Raw genomic sequence first — 17,134 nt, forward strand, 5'->3', positions numbered from 1 at the left:
GAGAGTACCACAAATGGATCTACACAAGGAAAGATCTTCAATTTAAGTAACAGAAATCTAACTGCAATAGAGGAAAAACTGCTGTTAAAAGGTCTTAAATATGCACCGACCAATAAAGCATCTCCCTTTGATGTATACATAGATGTAGAGAAATTCATCAGAAAACTCACAGTCAAAAAATTCTTTCTAACTAAAAATCCAGCAGAACAAACAGAAATAAACACAACAAGAGAAGCATTTAAGAAGAAGTCGACGTTTTACCCCAAACATTTGAAGGGTAGCCTAGTGGACAGTTTCCACAAATCAGTGTTGGAAGATATGGAGAAATTAGAAAAAGAAAAAACAAAGAAATGGAACCTGTCAAAAAAGGAACGAATCGCATTAAAGGCTTTACAGAAAGACGAGAGTATTATAATTAAACCCTGTGACAAAGGGGGCGGAGTGGTGATACTAAACAAGGAAGACTATGTGAAAGAGATCCACCGCCAATTAGAAGATGGGGAAACATACGCCAAGTTAAGAAGTGATCCTACCAATAGAATGAAGAACAGCTTGAATCAGTTATTAAAGGCAATCCTGGAGAATGGTACTATTAACGAGAAAGAATACGATTACCTGAACATCGTGGATCCAGTTGTACCAACCATATATGTATTACCTAAAGTGCACAAGAATCCATCAAAACCCCCAGGGAGACCAATCGTGGCTGGGATAGGAAGTTTAACGTCAAACCTTTCCGAATTTATAGATGCTCATTTGCAACCATTAGTCACCAAAACCGAATTCCACCTCAAAGATACCACCGACATATTACACAAAATCAATAATCTTGAATGGTCCCGCGATACATGGATGGCAACAGCTGATGTGGAAGCATTGTACACAAATATACCACATGAGAAGGGACTAGAAGCGGTCAAATATTACCTGGAGAAAACAGATTATCCAGAAAATAAGAAATAATTTCTGTTGGAAGGTATCAAATTTATATTGAAGAATAATTATTTCTATTTTGACGGAATATATTACAACCAACTGATTGGGACCGAGCTTTGCAAATTTATTTATGTCATTCTGGGAGGAGAAGAATATTAAATCAAGCCAGGAATACGGAAAGGATCTCGTCTTTTGGAATCGTTACATCGACGATATCATTTTCTTTTGGAAAGGCGGCAAGGCAGATCTGGACAGTTTCTCTGAACAACTGAATCTCAATGACATGAACATCAAATTAAGTGTCACAACAAACCAGAAAGAACTAAACTTTTTAGATCTAACGCTATATGTCGAGGGTGGTAAACTAGAAACAAAATGTTAAAAAAACCAACAGATGCCAATAATTATATCTCAGTAACAAGTGAGCATCATACCAACTGGCTCACTAGTGTTCCAAAGAGTCAGTTCTTAAGACTAAGACGAAATTGCAGCAATAAAAAAATATGTGAAGAACAAATCGACACTATGAAAATGGGTTTTATAGAGAAGGGCTATGACAGGAGGAAGTTGGAGAAGTTTAAAAACGAAGCCCTACAACAAGATCGGATAGCACTTCTAGAAGGAACAAAGAGGAAGAAAGAGGATGATGGAAACACGCAATTTGCCTTCATAACCCAATATAACCACCAACATAAAAATATGGAGTCCATTGTACGAAGACACTGGCACCTGTTACTTAGAGATCCTGTCTTGAAAGAAGCTCTACCTCAAGTTCCCAAATTCATCTACAGAAAGGCACCGAATCTGAAAACTAAATTGACCAGGAGTGCTTTACCATATCAAGATTTCCATCCCATAAGAAATAAGGGCTTTTTCAGATGTGGGACGTGTCAAGCATGCCGGGAAATCAAATCAGAAGGGTCAAAATATGAAGAATTCACAGTTAAAAATAATAAATACAAACTCCAACAATTCATGACATGCCATACCACCAATGTAGTATATTTGATTGAATGCAGCTGCAATCTTGTTTACATAGGCCGCACCAGCAGAGCCTTAAAGACTAGACTGAACGAACATCTCCGCAACATAAAGAAAGGACTGACCACACATTCACTATCAAACCATTTTAAAGAAAAACACAACTGCTCAACTAAAAATATCATTCGGTTTTTAGCAATTGAAAATGTCAAAAACAATTGGAGGTATAGAGATGAAGCCACTCGCCTAGCTAAAAGCGAGATGAAATGGATTCATAAGATAAAAAGCCTTATTCCACACGGACTTAACGCAGATTTCGAACTTAAATGGTTTCTTTAAAATTATCCATTCCCTCCCCCCCTCCACTCAGCTACTATCCCACATGATTTGCATGAGTCACTCACACTCATAATGTTCACTGTTCCACAATACACTGAATATTCATTATGGCATTTTTAATTATTATTTAATATTATTTAATTTTTTATGTACACTACTCCATGTGAACAAGCTACTGGACATCTAGAGGTGCATGCATCCTCCTACTCCATTTGGACAGTAGGGGCGCTGAACTGCATCATAACATGGAATGGACGATGGACGTCACCGGAAGTGCGTCACCGGAAGTCCCGGTGCGTTCCAATGTGCGTTCCACGGCGGAGCAGGAATTGGCTCTCCGTGTCTGTGGGCTTTTTGGAACTCTGTTACGGACTATCCCTCTCTGGTTGATGTGGCACAGTGACTCTGGTGACTTATTGATTATACAGGATGCCGGCGCTTAGGGGACTATTGCGGCCGCAACCGGAAGTGACGGGAGCGTCACTTCCGGTCACCGGGACACGGACTTATAGGTCTTTTCTGTTTCAATTTTAATAGAATTTATGTTTTTACAGCACAGTTAATAGATTTGCTTCTTTGAAATATGTATATTAGATTATATTATGAATAATAGGTAATATTCCTAAACTCCGGTTCCCGACCTCTGAACCGGAAGTGATCAATATGAAAGGTTTAAATAGGAAGCTCTGACACTCCACCCTCACTGCCTGATGAAGGGACATTCCCGAAACGTGTAGCAGTTGGAGAGTGGAGCACCTACCGGACTTAACCCAGGGGAAAGGCTAACCAGACGACGGTGTCGTGGACGAGGGTACCACGTTCCGGAGCCAACTGCCCTAAGGTTACATCTTAAACGCCCACTAACACTTTGTTTCTGGTAATCGTCCACCCTATTACCCTCCATTGGGAACTTTGAGAAAAAGACGTGTTTTAAATGTGTGATATTCGTTTTATTTGTATTTAATTTCTGTATTAAATTTTCCCTATACAAATATACTAAACTATATGCTATTTTTCTGTTTCCTTGCATATGGAACTCAATTAAGAGTGGATGCATATATGAAGTATTAAGGGAAGTATTGTTTTAAATTTCTTCTTCACGCTAAAGGGCTTAAACGTGTAACTGACATTCACAGATTTAGCGCACCCTGTTGTACCTATTCCATACACATCCACATGTAAATGGAAGAAGTTCGGCACCACCAGGACTTTTCCTAGAGCGGACGGCCGTCTAAACTGAGCAATCAGGGGAGAAGGGCCCTAGTCAGGGATGTGACCGAGAACCCGATGGTCACTCTGTCAGAGCTACAGCATTCCTCTGTGGAGAGAGGAGAACCTTCCAGAAGGACAACCATCTCTGCAGCAATCCACCAATCAGACCTGTATGGTAGAGTGGTCAGACAGAAGCCACTCCTTAGTAAAAAAGCACATGGCAGCCCGCCTAGAGTTTGTCAAAATGCACCTGAAGGACTCTCAGACCATGAAAAACAAAATTCTCTGGTCTGATGAGACAAAGATTGAACTCTTTGGCGTGAATGCCAGGCGTCATGTTTGGAGGAAACCAGCTCATCACTAGGGCCAATACCATCCCTACAGTGAAACATGGTAGTGGCACCTTCATGCTATGGGGATGTTTTTCAGCGGCAGGAACTGGTAGACTAGTCAGGATAGAGGAAAAGATGAATGAAGCAATGTACAGAGACATCCTGGATGAATACCTGCTCCAGAGCGCTCTTGATCTCAGACCGGGGCGACAGTTCATCTTTCAGAAAGACAATGACCCTAAGCACACAGCCAAGATATCAAAGGAGTGGCTTCAGGACAACTCTGTGAATGTCCTTGAGTGGCCCAGCCAGAGCCTAGACTTGAATCCGATTGAACATCTCTGGAGAAATCTGAAAATGGCTGTGCACCGACGCTTCCCATCCAACCTGATAGAGCTTGAGAGGTGCTGAAAAGAGGAATGGACGAAACTGCCCAAAGATAGGTGTGCCAAGCTTGTGGCATCATATTCAAAAAGACTTGAGGCTGTAATTGCTGCCAAAGGTTCATCAACAAAGTATTGAGCAAAGGCTGTGACTACTTAATGTGCATGTGATTTCATAGTTTTGTATTTTTTAATAAATTTAAAAAATCTCAAAAAAACTTTTTTCACGTCATAATGGGGTATTGTGTGTAGAATTTTGAGGGGGAAAATGAATTTATTCCATTTTGGAATTAGACTGTAACATAACAAAATGTGAAGGGCTGTGAATACTTTCCGAATGCACTGTAGATGATCAGCAGCCACACATAGCCAAGTTATATGAGAAAGAGGGTCATGTACCATTGCGTAAACAATTTAATGAACATTTTGTTACTTTGTACTGATTGTACGAGAGACAGTCTGAATCCCTATGTGGCGTCGCGGGCGCACTGCATGTGCGCACCTCGGGAGCCCAGTAAGATGCTAAAAGCATATCAGGGCTGTGATCGCCTCTGCCTGATTGACAGGCAGAGGCGGTCGTGGGGCAGGAGGGGGCGTGCGAACGGCATTAGAACGCCACTGGTGGGGCATGGTCTGGACAACGGAAGTGTGTCCGGACCGTTGCGGGGGGTTGGCCGCGGCAGCTGCGTGATGTCAAATGCAGCCGTAGCAAACCGGGATGCGGCAATTAGCGGCCTACAAGCGTGCAGGAGCTGCTCTGGCAGGGAGCTACTCACCGGGTGCAAAAGCATCGCTGCTGTGCGATGCCTTTGCACCCTTGCAGGGGGGAAGGGCCAGACATGTGGGGCGGACTAACCCTGTGCTGGGTATCTCCCCGCATGTCAGAGTAACTGATCGTAGATATGCTAAATTTAGCACATCTACGATCAGAAATGAATTACCCTCAATGTCATAGAATTGTGTGCACAAAAGAACTCTCACAGTGTGATCAAATGCCAGCCATGATGAACTCATTTGTAAGTCTCTAGTTCCTAAAATGCACTATTAGTGTATCTGCGTATAGCATTGATCTCATTTCTGTACATCCCATATAGTTTAGCACTTGTTTTTAAATCTTAGGGGGCATACACACAGGGCGATTTTTGCCTATTTTCTAAGCGATCTGTGTAGATCACTTAGAAAGCATGGATCGCTCCTTGTGTATACCCCATAGCGATGGTGATGCATGGTCCCACGCGTCGCCATCGCCTGCTCAGATCTTTAGCACATGCAGGCAAGATCAACTAGTATGTGCATAAAGAACACTGGTTAACGCAGATCGCTCACCACACATCGCTGTGTGTATAGCGATGTGTGCTGAGCGTTCTGTGCTAACCTGGATCGCTTAGTAGACAGCACAAGTCAAACCTGTGTGTACGCCCCCTTAGAGGCAGTAACTGATTTTCTCTTATGTCCTAGAGGATACTGGGGTTCCATTTAGTTAGAGATGTGCGGTGGGCACTTTTCGTGCTTTGTGTTTTGGTTTTGGTACTGGTTCCATCCTCGTGTTTTGGATCTGGATTGGTCTTGCCAAAACCACCCTTTCGTGTTTTTGTTTTGGTTTTGGATCTGGATGATTTTTGGAGGAAAAAAAAAACATAAAAACAGCTAAAATCACAGAATTTGGGGGTAATTCTGATCCGACGGTATTATTAACCTTAACAACATTCATTTCCACTCATTGCCAGTCTATTCTGAACACCTCACTCCTCACAATATTGTTTTTAGGCCTAAAAGTTGCACCGAGGTAGCTGTATGACTAACCTAAGTGACACAAGTGGACAACACAAACAACAGGAGACGTGGAATTTGCCCAGATGTAACACACGCACAATATTGGTGGCACAGGAGAGCGTACCCCTAAACCACACACACGGCAAAGCCTGTAAAATTAATTTGGATAATAATAACGCTTTTATTTGGAGCTATTATAATAATATGCAGCACAGGTGAGCGTACCGCTACACCACACAGGGCAAACCCTGTAAAAATTATATTTGGATTAAATGTTTATTTGAAGTAAATAATATACAGCACAGGACACTACCACTGGTCTGATGCAGTACAACACAGCAACACTGTAAGGGACTTATTATACAGCAGCACTGGACATATGGCAGCAAAGGACACCACCACTGTGACTGGTCACTGAACTGACTGATGCACAGGACACTACCACTGGTCTGATGCAGGACAACACAGCAACACTGTAAGAGACTTATTATACAGCAGCACTGGACATATACAGCAGCACAGGGACACCACCACTGGACTGATGCAGGATAACACAGCACCACTGCAATGGGCTGGACTTATACAGCAGCACTGGACATATGGCAGCAGAGGACACCACCACTGTGACTGAACTGATGCAGCACAAGACACCACCACTGGACAGATGCTGCACAAGGCAGCACCACTGGACTGGACTTATACAGCAGCACTGGACATATGGCAGCAGAGGACACAACCACTGTGACTGGCCTGATGTAGCACAAGACACCACCACTGAACTGATGCAGGACACTGAGGACGTAGACACGTCCTCTCTCTACATTCTCCAATGCCGGAGTGAAAATGGCGGCGACGCGCAGCTCCTTGTATGGAATCCAAACCCCGCAAGAATCTGGCAGCGGGATGATGACGTTTTGCCTCATTCTGGTTTCCAAGTCAGGCGGGAAAACCCAAAACTGACTCAGATCCGGGCTCGGGTAGTGAAGTCCGGTAGCGTTCGGTTCTCAGGGAACCGAACGAGCGCATCTCTCCACTAGCAGCCATGGGCTCAGTTTAGAAAATGTGCCCAGAGGAGCTGGTTACGCTTATGGAGGCTCCTGAAGAGTTTTCTGCATCTATTTTTCTGTTTAATTTCATGTGGGACTGGTTGGCCCCAGCCTGGGAGACTTGAAGGGAGGGGGGGGGGAACGACAGCCCAACCTCCCAAAGGGTTAATGGTCCTGTTCCCTGGTGACAGGACACTAGCTCCTGAGGGAACTATTCGCAAGCCCCACCACAGTGAGAGTACATTCTCACAGCACGCCGCCACCCCTAACAGAGCCTGAAAAAAGAAGAGTGGTCAGTACTAAGCAGGCGTCTTCTATGGCGGCACGAGGGACGGAGATACACGGCTTCTAGACACAGTACACAACTGCATCTCAGTACACTGTACACAGTACCCAAACTGGCAAACACGGCCTTAAAACAGTTCTACTCCATTATAAGCACAAAAATGTCCTCAGCCAGTATAAAAAAAGAAGGAAGACCATGCACCATTGCAGGGGCGGGGCTTCACTATGAGAGGATCCAGCGGCTCACCAGCGCCATTTTCCCTCTGCAGTGGACACAGACGCTGACTGACAGGGATGCACAGTTCCTCTGGTGTGACTCCAGATTACCTCAGCAGTACCAGGGGGTCATAGCAGGGGGGAGCGATATTAGGGTACTAAGTCCCCAATCTGGGAACTTAGTCTGCGACCCACCTAAGCTTGGCATTAGCGATAAGGGCGCTGTGGGCTGGCTCGAAAATACTCTGTGTCTCCCTGGAAGGGCTCTTTGTGGGTTAATTGTGCTTTTAACCTTTCCTGTGTGTGTGCTGTCACATATACATTATGTCAGGCAAAGAGTGTGTTTCATGTACGGCAGAGTATTCTTCTTCCCCAGGATGCTCACTACTATGTAGTCAGTGTAGTGCACCTTCTCAGGCTATCGGGGCTGAACCAGTGTGGATGGATTACATTACAGGAATGATTTCCAATATTTCTAATAAATTGTCCCGCAATGAGAAAGATACGCAATACTTAAGACAGTCTGTGGATGAGTTATGAACAGAGACTCAGTCCCCAAACCAGCGTCTCAGTCCCCTACCATTTGTCCACAAAAGCAAACTCTGACCCATGTCCTGCAGTCTGACTCTGATGATGAAGGGTCAGACATGGAGGAGGGGAGGGAAGGTGGATTCAGAAGGGGGGGATGCTGCTCTGTCACAGGGAATAGAGGCTCTTATAGAAACTATCAGAGACTATCAGAGGAATCTTATTTTACTGTAAAAAAGAAGTCCACAGTCACTTTTCCTGTGTCAAAAGAATTGAATACCCTGTTTGAAAAACCATGGGTTAATCCTGATAGGAAATTTCAACTCCCTAAAAGGTTACTCTTATCTTTTCCTTTTCCCCCTGAGGATAGGAAAAAATGGGAACATCCACTGATAGTAGATGCATCAGTGTCCAGGCTGTCACGGAAAATAGTATTGCCTGTCCCTGGTGCAGCCTCCCTAAAAGACACGGCTGATCATAAAATTGAGATTACACTCAAATCCTCGTACACAGCTGCTGGGGTGGCCCAGGGACCCACTATTGCATTTGCATGGATTACAAAAGCCGTTGCTATATGGTCAGGAAACCTACTGTAATTGAGGGGTTAGATTTCTTACCTAGGGGGGAGATTGTTTTACTCCTGCAATATATACAGGACTCTGTGAACTTCATGGTGGAAGCCATAAAAGATAGGCTTGCTTAATGCACGCACCACTGCTATGGCAGTGTCAGTACGCAGGGGCTTGTGGCTACACCAGTGGACTGCTGATTCGGACTCCAGGAACAGCATGGAAGGTCTATCATTCACAGGAGAGGCCTTATTTGGAGATGAACTGGCCAAATGGATCCCCAAAGCTACTGCTGGTAAGTCTACTTATCTTCCTTCCACAGTTCACCCAGCCAGGAAAGCTTACTCAGCTTCAATTTACAGTCCTTTCGGATGGCCAAGTTTAAGAGCAAATCCAGAGATGCTTCTACAGTCACCAGAGGCGCAAGAGGTAAACCACACAAGCCAGCAACTGCCGGTTCTCAGGAACAGAGCTTCGACTCTGCTTCCTCAAAGCCTTCAGCATGATGGTGGACCGCGATGCCTGGAAGACTGGCAGGTGGGAGCCCGGCTAAAATTCTTCAGTCACATCTGGACAAGTTCGTGCCAGGATCCCTGGGTCATAGATCTTATTTCCCAGGTCTACAGACTGGAGTTCCAAGAGCTACCACCTCACAGATTCTTCCAATCAAGCTTACCAGTTTCACAAGAGGCTAGTATAACTGTACAGGACGCCATTCAAAAACTGGTGCTAACTCAGGTAATTGTTCCAGTTCCACCTCATCAGCAAAACAAGGTGTACTATTCTAACTTATTTGTAGTACCGAAACCGGACGGCTCGGTAAGGCCGATTCTGAACCTCAAGTCGTTGAACCCGTACTTAAGAGTGTTCAAATTCAAGATGGAGTCTCTGAGAGTGGGGATATCAGGTCTGGTAGAGGGGGAATTCCTAGTGTCTCTGGATATCAAGGATGCGTACCTTCACGTTCCGATCTGACCACCTCATCAGGCTTATCTACTTTTTGCACAGCAGGACTGTCACTATCAGTGACAGTTTGGTATCTCCACGACACCGAGGGTGTTTACCAAAGTGATGGCAGAGATGATGTTTCTACTCCGGAAACAGGGAGCGAACATTATTTCATACCTGGACGTTCTTCTGACCAGGATCACGGGTGGATTCTGAACATTTCGAAATCTCACCTAGAGCCGACACAGCAGCTTCCATTCCTGGAAATGATACTGGACACGGAGTCGCAGAAGGTGTTCCTTCCATTTGAAAAGGCATTAGTAGTCCAGTCAATGGTTTGGGATGTCCTGATGCCCACATGGATATCGGTGCTTCTATGCATTTGCCTTCTGGGGAGAATGGTGGCCTCTAATGAGGCGCTTCAATATGGAAGGTTTCACGCAAGACCCTTCCATCTCGATCAGTTGGTCAAATAGTCTGGATCGCATCTTTGCATGCACCAGAGGATCCGTCTGTCGACAAAAGCTAGGATCTTTCTTCTGTGGTGGCTACAGACTTCTCACCTTGTCGAGGGTCGGAGGTTCGGTATTCAGAATTGGATTCTGTTAACCACGGACACAAGCCTCAGAGGTTGGGGAGCAGTCACCCAGGGGGTGCAGTTTTAATGAAGATTGTCAAGTCAGGAAGTCGTCCTTCTAATCAACATTCTGGAACTCAGGGCCATATATAACACCCTTCTGCAGGCCTCATATCATCTTCAAGTTCAGGCCATTCAGGTCCAGTCGGTCAATGTGATGGCAGTAACGTACATAAACCGACAGAGGGGAACAAAAAGCAGAGCAGCAATGTCAGAAGTGTCAAGAATTCTCCTCTGGGCAGAAAAACACGCTGTGGCGTTGTCAGTGGTCTTCATTCCGGGAATAGACAACTGGGAAACAAACTTCCTCAGCAGACACGACCTGCACCCGGGGGAGTGGGGCCTTCACCCGGAAGTGTTCAGGTGCTAGACACGTCGATGGGGATATCCACAAATCGACAAGATGGCCTCTCGTCTCAACAAGAAGCTCAAGCGGTATTGTTCCAGGTCGAGAGACCCACAGGCAGTGGCGGTAGACGCTCTGACAACTCCATGGGTCTATCAGATGGTGTACGTGTTTCCTTTCCTCCACTTCCTCTGATCCCAAGAATTCTCAAAAGAATAAAAAGGAAAAAGGTTCAAGCAATTCTCATTGTTCTGGACTGGCCAAGAAGGGCCTGGTAAGCGGACCTTCTGTAGAAGCTTCTTGAAGATCCGTGGCCTCTACCTCTTCGCGAGGATCTTCTGCAACAGGGCCTGTTGGTCTATCAAGTCTTACTGCGGCTATGTTTCACAGCATGGAAGTTGAACGGCTGATTCTAGCCAGGAGAGGGACCCCTGACAAGGTTATTTATACTATGATCCAAGCCAGGAAGGGGGTAGTGTCTAGACATTACCACCGTATTTGGAAGAAATACGTCTCTTGATGTGAGAGCAGAAATTATTCTGCAGTGGAATTTCATCTGGGACGTTTCCTGCTTTTCTGCAGGTGGGTGTGGATGTGGGCCTCTGGCTGGGCTCCATAAAAGTCCAGATTTCGGCCTTATCCATTTTCTTTCAGAAACAATTGGCTTCTCTCCCTGAGGTACAGACATTCTTGAACATCCAACCTCCCTTGGTACCTCCCACGGCGCCTTGGGATCTAAATTTGGTACTGCAATTACTCCAAACTGGTTTGAACCATTAGTGAAGGTAGACATAAAAGATCTAACGTGGAAGACCGTCACACTGTTGGCCTTGGCTTCGGCGAGGCATGTATGTCGGAGCTGGGGGCGTTGTCTCACAAGAGCCCTATTTCATCTTTTCTGAAGATAGAGCTGAACTCAGGACTCGTCAGCAATTTCTTCCTAAAGTGGTGTTGGCGTTTCAAAACAGCCAACCTATTGTGGTTCCAGTGGTTACCGACACTTCTGCTACTTCAAAGTCTTTGGAAGGGCTTTGAAGGTGTCTGTAAAGAGAACAGCTCATCACAGAAAATCAGACGCACTGTTTGTTCTTGATGATCCCAATAAGATTGGGTGTCCTGCTTCTCAGCAGTCAATTGCACGCTGAATCAGGCTCGCTATCCAGCATGTTTTTTCCAAGACAGGCTTGCCGGTTCCAAGATCTGTACAGGCCCACTCTACTAGGTTGATGGGTTCTTCTTGGGCGGCTGCCTGCTGTGTCTCGGCTTTACAGCTCAGCCGAGCAGCCACTTGGGCCCTCATTCCGAGTTGTTCGCTCGCAAGCTGCTTTTAGCAGCTTTGCACACGCTAAGCCGCCGCCTACTGGGAGTGAATCTTAGCATAGTAAAATTGCGAACGAAAGATTAGCAGAATTGCGAATAGACACTTCTTAGCAGTTTCTGAGTAGCTCCACACTTACTCGGCAACTGCGATCAGTTCAGTCAGTTTCGTTCCTGGTTTGACGTCACAAACACACCCAGCGTTCGCCCAGACACTCCCCCATTTCTTCAGACACTCCCGCGTTTTTCCCAGAAACGGTAGCGTTTTTTTTCGCATACACCCATAAAACGGCCAGTTTCCGCCCAGAAACACCCACTTCCTGTCAATCACATTACGATCACCAGAACGAAGAAAAAACCTTGTAATGCCGTGAGTAAAATACCTAACTGCATAGCAAATTTACTTGGCGCAGTCGCACTGCGGACATTGCGCATGCGCATTAGCGACTAATCGCTCCGTTGCGAGAAAAAAATAACGAGCGAACAACTCGGAATGACCCCCTTGGTCGGGTTCTAACACGTTTGCTAAGTTTTACAAGTTCGATACTTTGGTCTCTGAGGACCTTCAGTTTGGTCAATCAGTTCTGCAGGAACCTGAGCACTCTCCCACCTGGTTTCGGAGCTTTAGTACTTCCCCATGGTACTAAATGGAACCCCAGTATCCTCTAGGACGTAAGAGAAAATAGGATTTTAATTACCTACCGGTAAATCCTTTTCTCGTAGTCCGTAGAGGATACTGGGCGCCCGCCCGGGGCTTCGTTCTGCCTGCACTGTTACTTGGTTAAGTATGGTTGGTTCAGCTGTTGCTGTTCCTGTTTCCAGTTGGGTTAGCGTAACTTTCCTCTTGTTTGTGTGTGCTGGGTCGGAATCTCAACACTATCCTTTTATATCCTTCTCTCAAAGTATGTCTGTCTCCTCGGGTACAGTTTCCTAGACTGAGTCTGGTAGGAGAGGCATAGAGGGAGGAGCCAGCCCACACTATCAAATTCTTAAAGTGCCCATGGGTCCTAGTGGACCTGTCTATACCCCATGGTACAAAATGGAACCCCAGTATCCTCTACAGACTACAAGTTTGCACGAGTTTGTATTTTCCAGTATATACAGAATGTGGAAATGAGCTCTGAAGAGAGAGTATGCTTAGTAATGAGGGTCACCATACAGTACATAGCTGTTTAATTGAGCTACTTAGAATTGAGTTGAAATTATTTAATAGTTGTTTTAGATTCTGAGCTCTATCACTGTTTACTTATTATACTACTGCATCCTCAATCTTTCTGTAGAAAGTACCGCAAAGAACGTGAACTACAACAGAAAAGATGGACCCATATCTCACCAGAGAACATTTTGCAATTAGAAACGGATGAAACGTCTCATGTTAGCCTGAAGGTGATTCATTTATTTTAATACTGTTGTTTTATTATAGTGTGTAGCCATGTAGATCACATTATATCTATGTAACCTATTTAACAAATCTACTTAAATATTCTATTAGATCTTCTGTTCGCTGTGTGATATGCGCAGCCCTGTACCATCTCTGGTGGTTGCCGCGATTTAGAATTTTAACCCACAGCGCAGCGGACGACTGTGTACAGGGAGCTGCTGGGGTTTGGGAGCTAGGTTCCTGGCAGAGGCACCAGAACAGGGGCAGGGGGATAAGGGGGCAGCTTGCCCCCTTACCCACAACATGGCAGAGGCACCAATGTCCTGGAGCAGCAGAGGGTCAGTTGGCTGTGTGGTCAGGTGAAACACCGCACATTACATCCACCGTGCAGTTTAGGGGCCATGCAGCAGCAGCCCCCCTGTTCCTCAGTGGTCCCGGCTGCTGGACTCACTTCTTACATGGTGCTGTAGGTGGTTGGTGACAGGAAGTAGCTCCTAACTGGTGTCGCTATATGAGGTAGGTGTGCACCGTTGTCCTGAGGCCAGGCACTGGTGGCTGTGAAATGAGGTGAAATGTGTGTCCCCTGCCTACTGCAGTAATATCCCGGGTAATGGGTGTGGTGCCATTCTTTTTTACTACATCTGGTGTAAATAAATATATATATATATATATATATATATATATACAAATCCACAAAAGCAGCCGCTTCTCACTTATCATTTAGAAAACGCTGGTGCACGGTTGGTGTAATCATATAGAAAAAATCCAAGAATAACCACACAGGTGATTGTACCCAGAAATACCAGCACACAGCTTAGATGCAAAAGAAGAAGTTTTACTTGTCCAGAAAAATCATTTAAAAAGGCAACAAGCATATAGCACACATGATGGTAGCAGCATGAATAGATCAATGAGTACTTATCATTCCGACAGCTGTTTCGACTATCTTCATCATGGGAATAGATAAAGTGACATGGTGCTGTACACTGCCATCCGCAGTGTCTGGTTCCAAAGTGACGTGTGCCTGAAAAGCTTAGCCCATGAGTGCATTAAATAGTGTGTGAAATACTTACCTGTAAGCTGTCTCACCTGTTCCCCGTCACACGTGGACATCAGCTGCGTTACATCCAAGCAGCACGGCATGCCGTGAACCGGAAGTGACGTGCAGGGGAGGGTATTAACCGCTGCACATCGTCAGTGACCAAACGATGGAGCCGGGACCTGTCCATCCTGCACGGAGACATAAGTCTCCGTAACTGTGTCCTGGTGTGAAGAATCACCCTCGGGCCGCGCGTCACTTCTAACGCGTTACCCGTGGCAACCAACAGGTCGTGCTTAAAACAGTCCGGGTAAACGAACACACCCGGAACTGAAGAAGCATCAGACCTGTTTCCGGGGACAAGGGGAGAGGCGCACAGGCAAAGAAAAACAGTGTAAGATAACATTGAACTAATAAAAATGAATAAAAATGAAAATAAATTAGATGCACACTTACATCCTGATGATGAATCTACTGATAATAAAGCATGTCTATGGCCAGTCATAAATGATTTAACAATGAATTGAACTGAATTTAAATCTGTCACTGACTACATTCTTAGTTATTATATATAAATCATGCCTTATAACAAAGCCCCAATTTATAGGCCTTTCAGTAAGTAGGTATATAAATCAACTGAAGTGTGCATATAAGCATAAACAGTTAATCTAATTAATAAACAAATAAACAAAAAATACATAGATAAAACAATGGATCCGGATGCAGAGTCATCAGGCTCACATGTGTTCACGTACATAAAAAATGTGAAGTGAAAAAAAATGTAAATATAAAAAAAGAAAAGAAAAAAATATATTTATTTATAAAAAAGGTACCAACGAGAATTCCTCATTAAGTCCCAATGGTGAAAGGGAAAATAATCGTCGGATCCAGCGGCATTCCTGTTGTAATAGCAGCTTATGCCGGTCACCACCCCTCTTCAATGGTGGTATGTGGTCAATGGGCATGAATAAAAGATCTTTAATGTGGTGACCTTGATGAACGAAGTGTTTAGCAACTGGCGGAGTGGAATTTTCAATTTTGATGAACGCTTTCTTAATTGATGACCGGTGCAAGGCCATCCGTTCTTTGAGCATTCTAATAGTCTTTCCGACATATAGTTTCTTGCAGGGGCATTGGATCACGTAAACGACATATTTGGTCTCACATGTCATTCGATGTTTCAGTCGAAAAGTGTCTCCCCTAGTTGGATGGACGAACGTGCTACCTGTGTGCATATGCTTGCAATTAACACAGGAGCCACATTTGTGTGCTCCTGGTTTCAATTTTAGCCAACCATTGCCTTGTTGCGACATTGGTGCTATATCAGAATAGGTGATCTGATCCTTGAGATTTGGACTACGTTTGTAGCTAAATAATGGTAAGCTGTCACAGAATTTTCCCATAGTCGAATCTGCCTGTAAAATATGCCAATGCTTGGAGATCGCACGTCTCATGGCACCAGAGGCGACAGAATATGTGCTGGAAAAGACCAATCGTCCAATCTCTGGATCTTTATTCTTGGATCTTAATACGTCTGAACGTTCCATCTGGAGACATCTCGTGATCGCTCCTTGTATCTCAGTCGGATCATAGCCCCTCTCGATGAATTTCTTGCCCATCTCGGTCAAAGCAGCTGGTAATAATAATTCATCCGAAGTTATGCGTTTCACACGTAAAAGTTGGGAGAAGGGTAGTCCCTTCTTTAATGGCTGCGGATGGAAGCTCGTAGCCAACAAGAGAGAGTTTTTATCTGTAGGCTTCCTATAAACCTGGGTGGTGATGGACCCGTTGTTTAATTTGATCGTAACATCCAAAAAATTAATAGACAAAAAGTCGTGAACACATGTGAGCCTAATAGACCCTGGAATTTGATTTAATTTGGTAATAAATTGTTGAAGCTCAGCCTCACCCCCAGTCCACAGCATGAACAGGTCATCAATATATCGCACATAAAATAAAATGTAGGATGAAAATTTCGGATCTGCCATGATATATTGTTGTTCATACTGAAACATAAACAAATTAGCATACGATGGGGCCACATTGGACCCCATCGCTGTGCCCTGTAATTGTAAGTAAAATGAATTTTCAAACAAAAAATAATTTTTGTGTAAGATAAAATCTAACAAAAGTAACAAAAATTCACTTGGTGGACCCTCATACTGTGGACTGGAGGTAATGGCCTTCCTAGTTGCCTCAATGCCCTCAAGATGATTGATACAAGTGTATAAACTGGTGACATCGAGTGTCACCAGTATGCAGTCATTGGGAAGAGGACCAACTGCCTTTAATTTCGATAAGAAATCTGAAGTATCCTTAATAAAGTATGGCGTTGATTGCACAACCGGCTGCAGAAAAAAGTCCACATATTGGGATAATGTCTGGCACAAAGAGCCCCTGGAGGAAATGATAGGTCTCCCAGGGGGTTTGTCCAGACATTTGTGGACTTTGGGCAAAACATAAATCAAAGGAATGCGGGGAAAGTCCTGGGTAAGGAATTTAGCTGTTTGATCATCAATCCAATAATTAGAAACACCTAAACCAATTATGGAATCTGCCTCACGTTTAAAATTATTGGTTGGATCAAATCGGAGTTGTTTATAACATTGTTTGTCGGCTAATTGCCGATTGATTTCATCAATGTAATCAGTACGATTTAATAATACCACGCCCCCACCCTTATCGGCGGGGCGTATGATAACATTTGGGTTATCCCTTAGAGATTTGACTGCCAGTCTTTCTAATTTAGTCATATTGTGATTTTTAATTTTAATATTATTGATGCAAGGTAAAGTTTCTTTTTTAACTAAATTAATAAAAACCTCAATGGCAGGATTCATGGATGGTGGGTCAAAGTTACTGGGTG

General features: G+C 44.4%; 1 protein-coding gene across 1 annotated transcript in view; it reads left to right on the plus strand.

Moving 5' to 3' along the window:
* The window catches only part of GUCY2C (guanylate cyclase 2C), a 507,960-nt gene that overhangs the window by 364,156 nt on the left and 126,670 nt on the right, over positions 1 to 17,134 (plus strand). The window contains exon 12 of the mRNA XM_063941528.1: positions 13,129 to 13,234. Coding sequence (XP_063797598.1) covers positions 13,129 to 13,234 — 106 coding nt within the window. The remainder of the gene's footprint in view (positions 1 to 13,128; positions 13,235 to 17,134) is intronic.

Source organism: Pseudophryne corroboree, chromosome 9 (genome assembly GCF_028390025.1).
Source record: "Pseudophryne corroboree isolate aPseCor3 chromosome 9, aPseCor3.hap2, whole genome shotgun sequence".
Lineage (NCBI taxonomy): Eukaryota > Metazoa > Chordata > Amphibia > Anura > Myobatrachidae > Pseudophryne > Pseudophryne corroboree.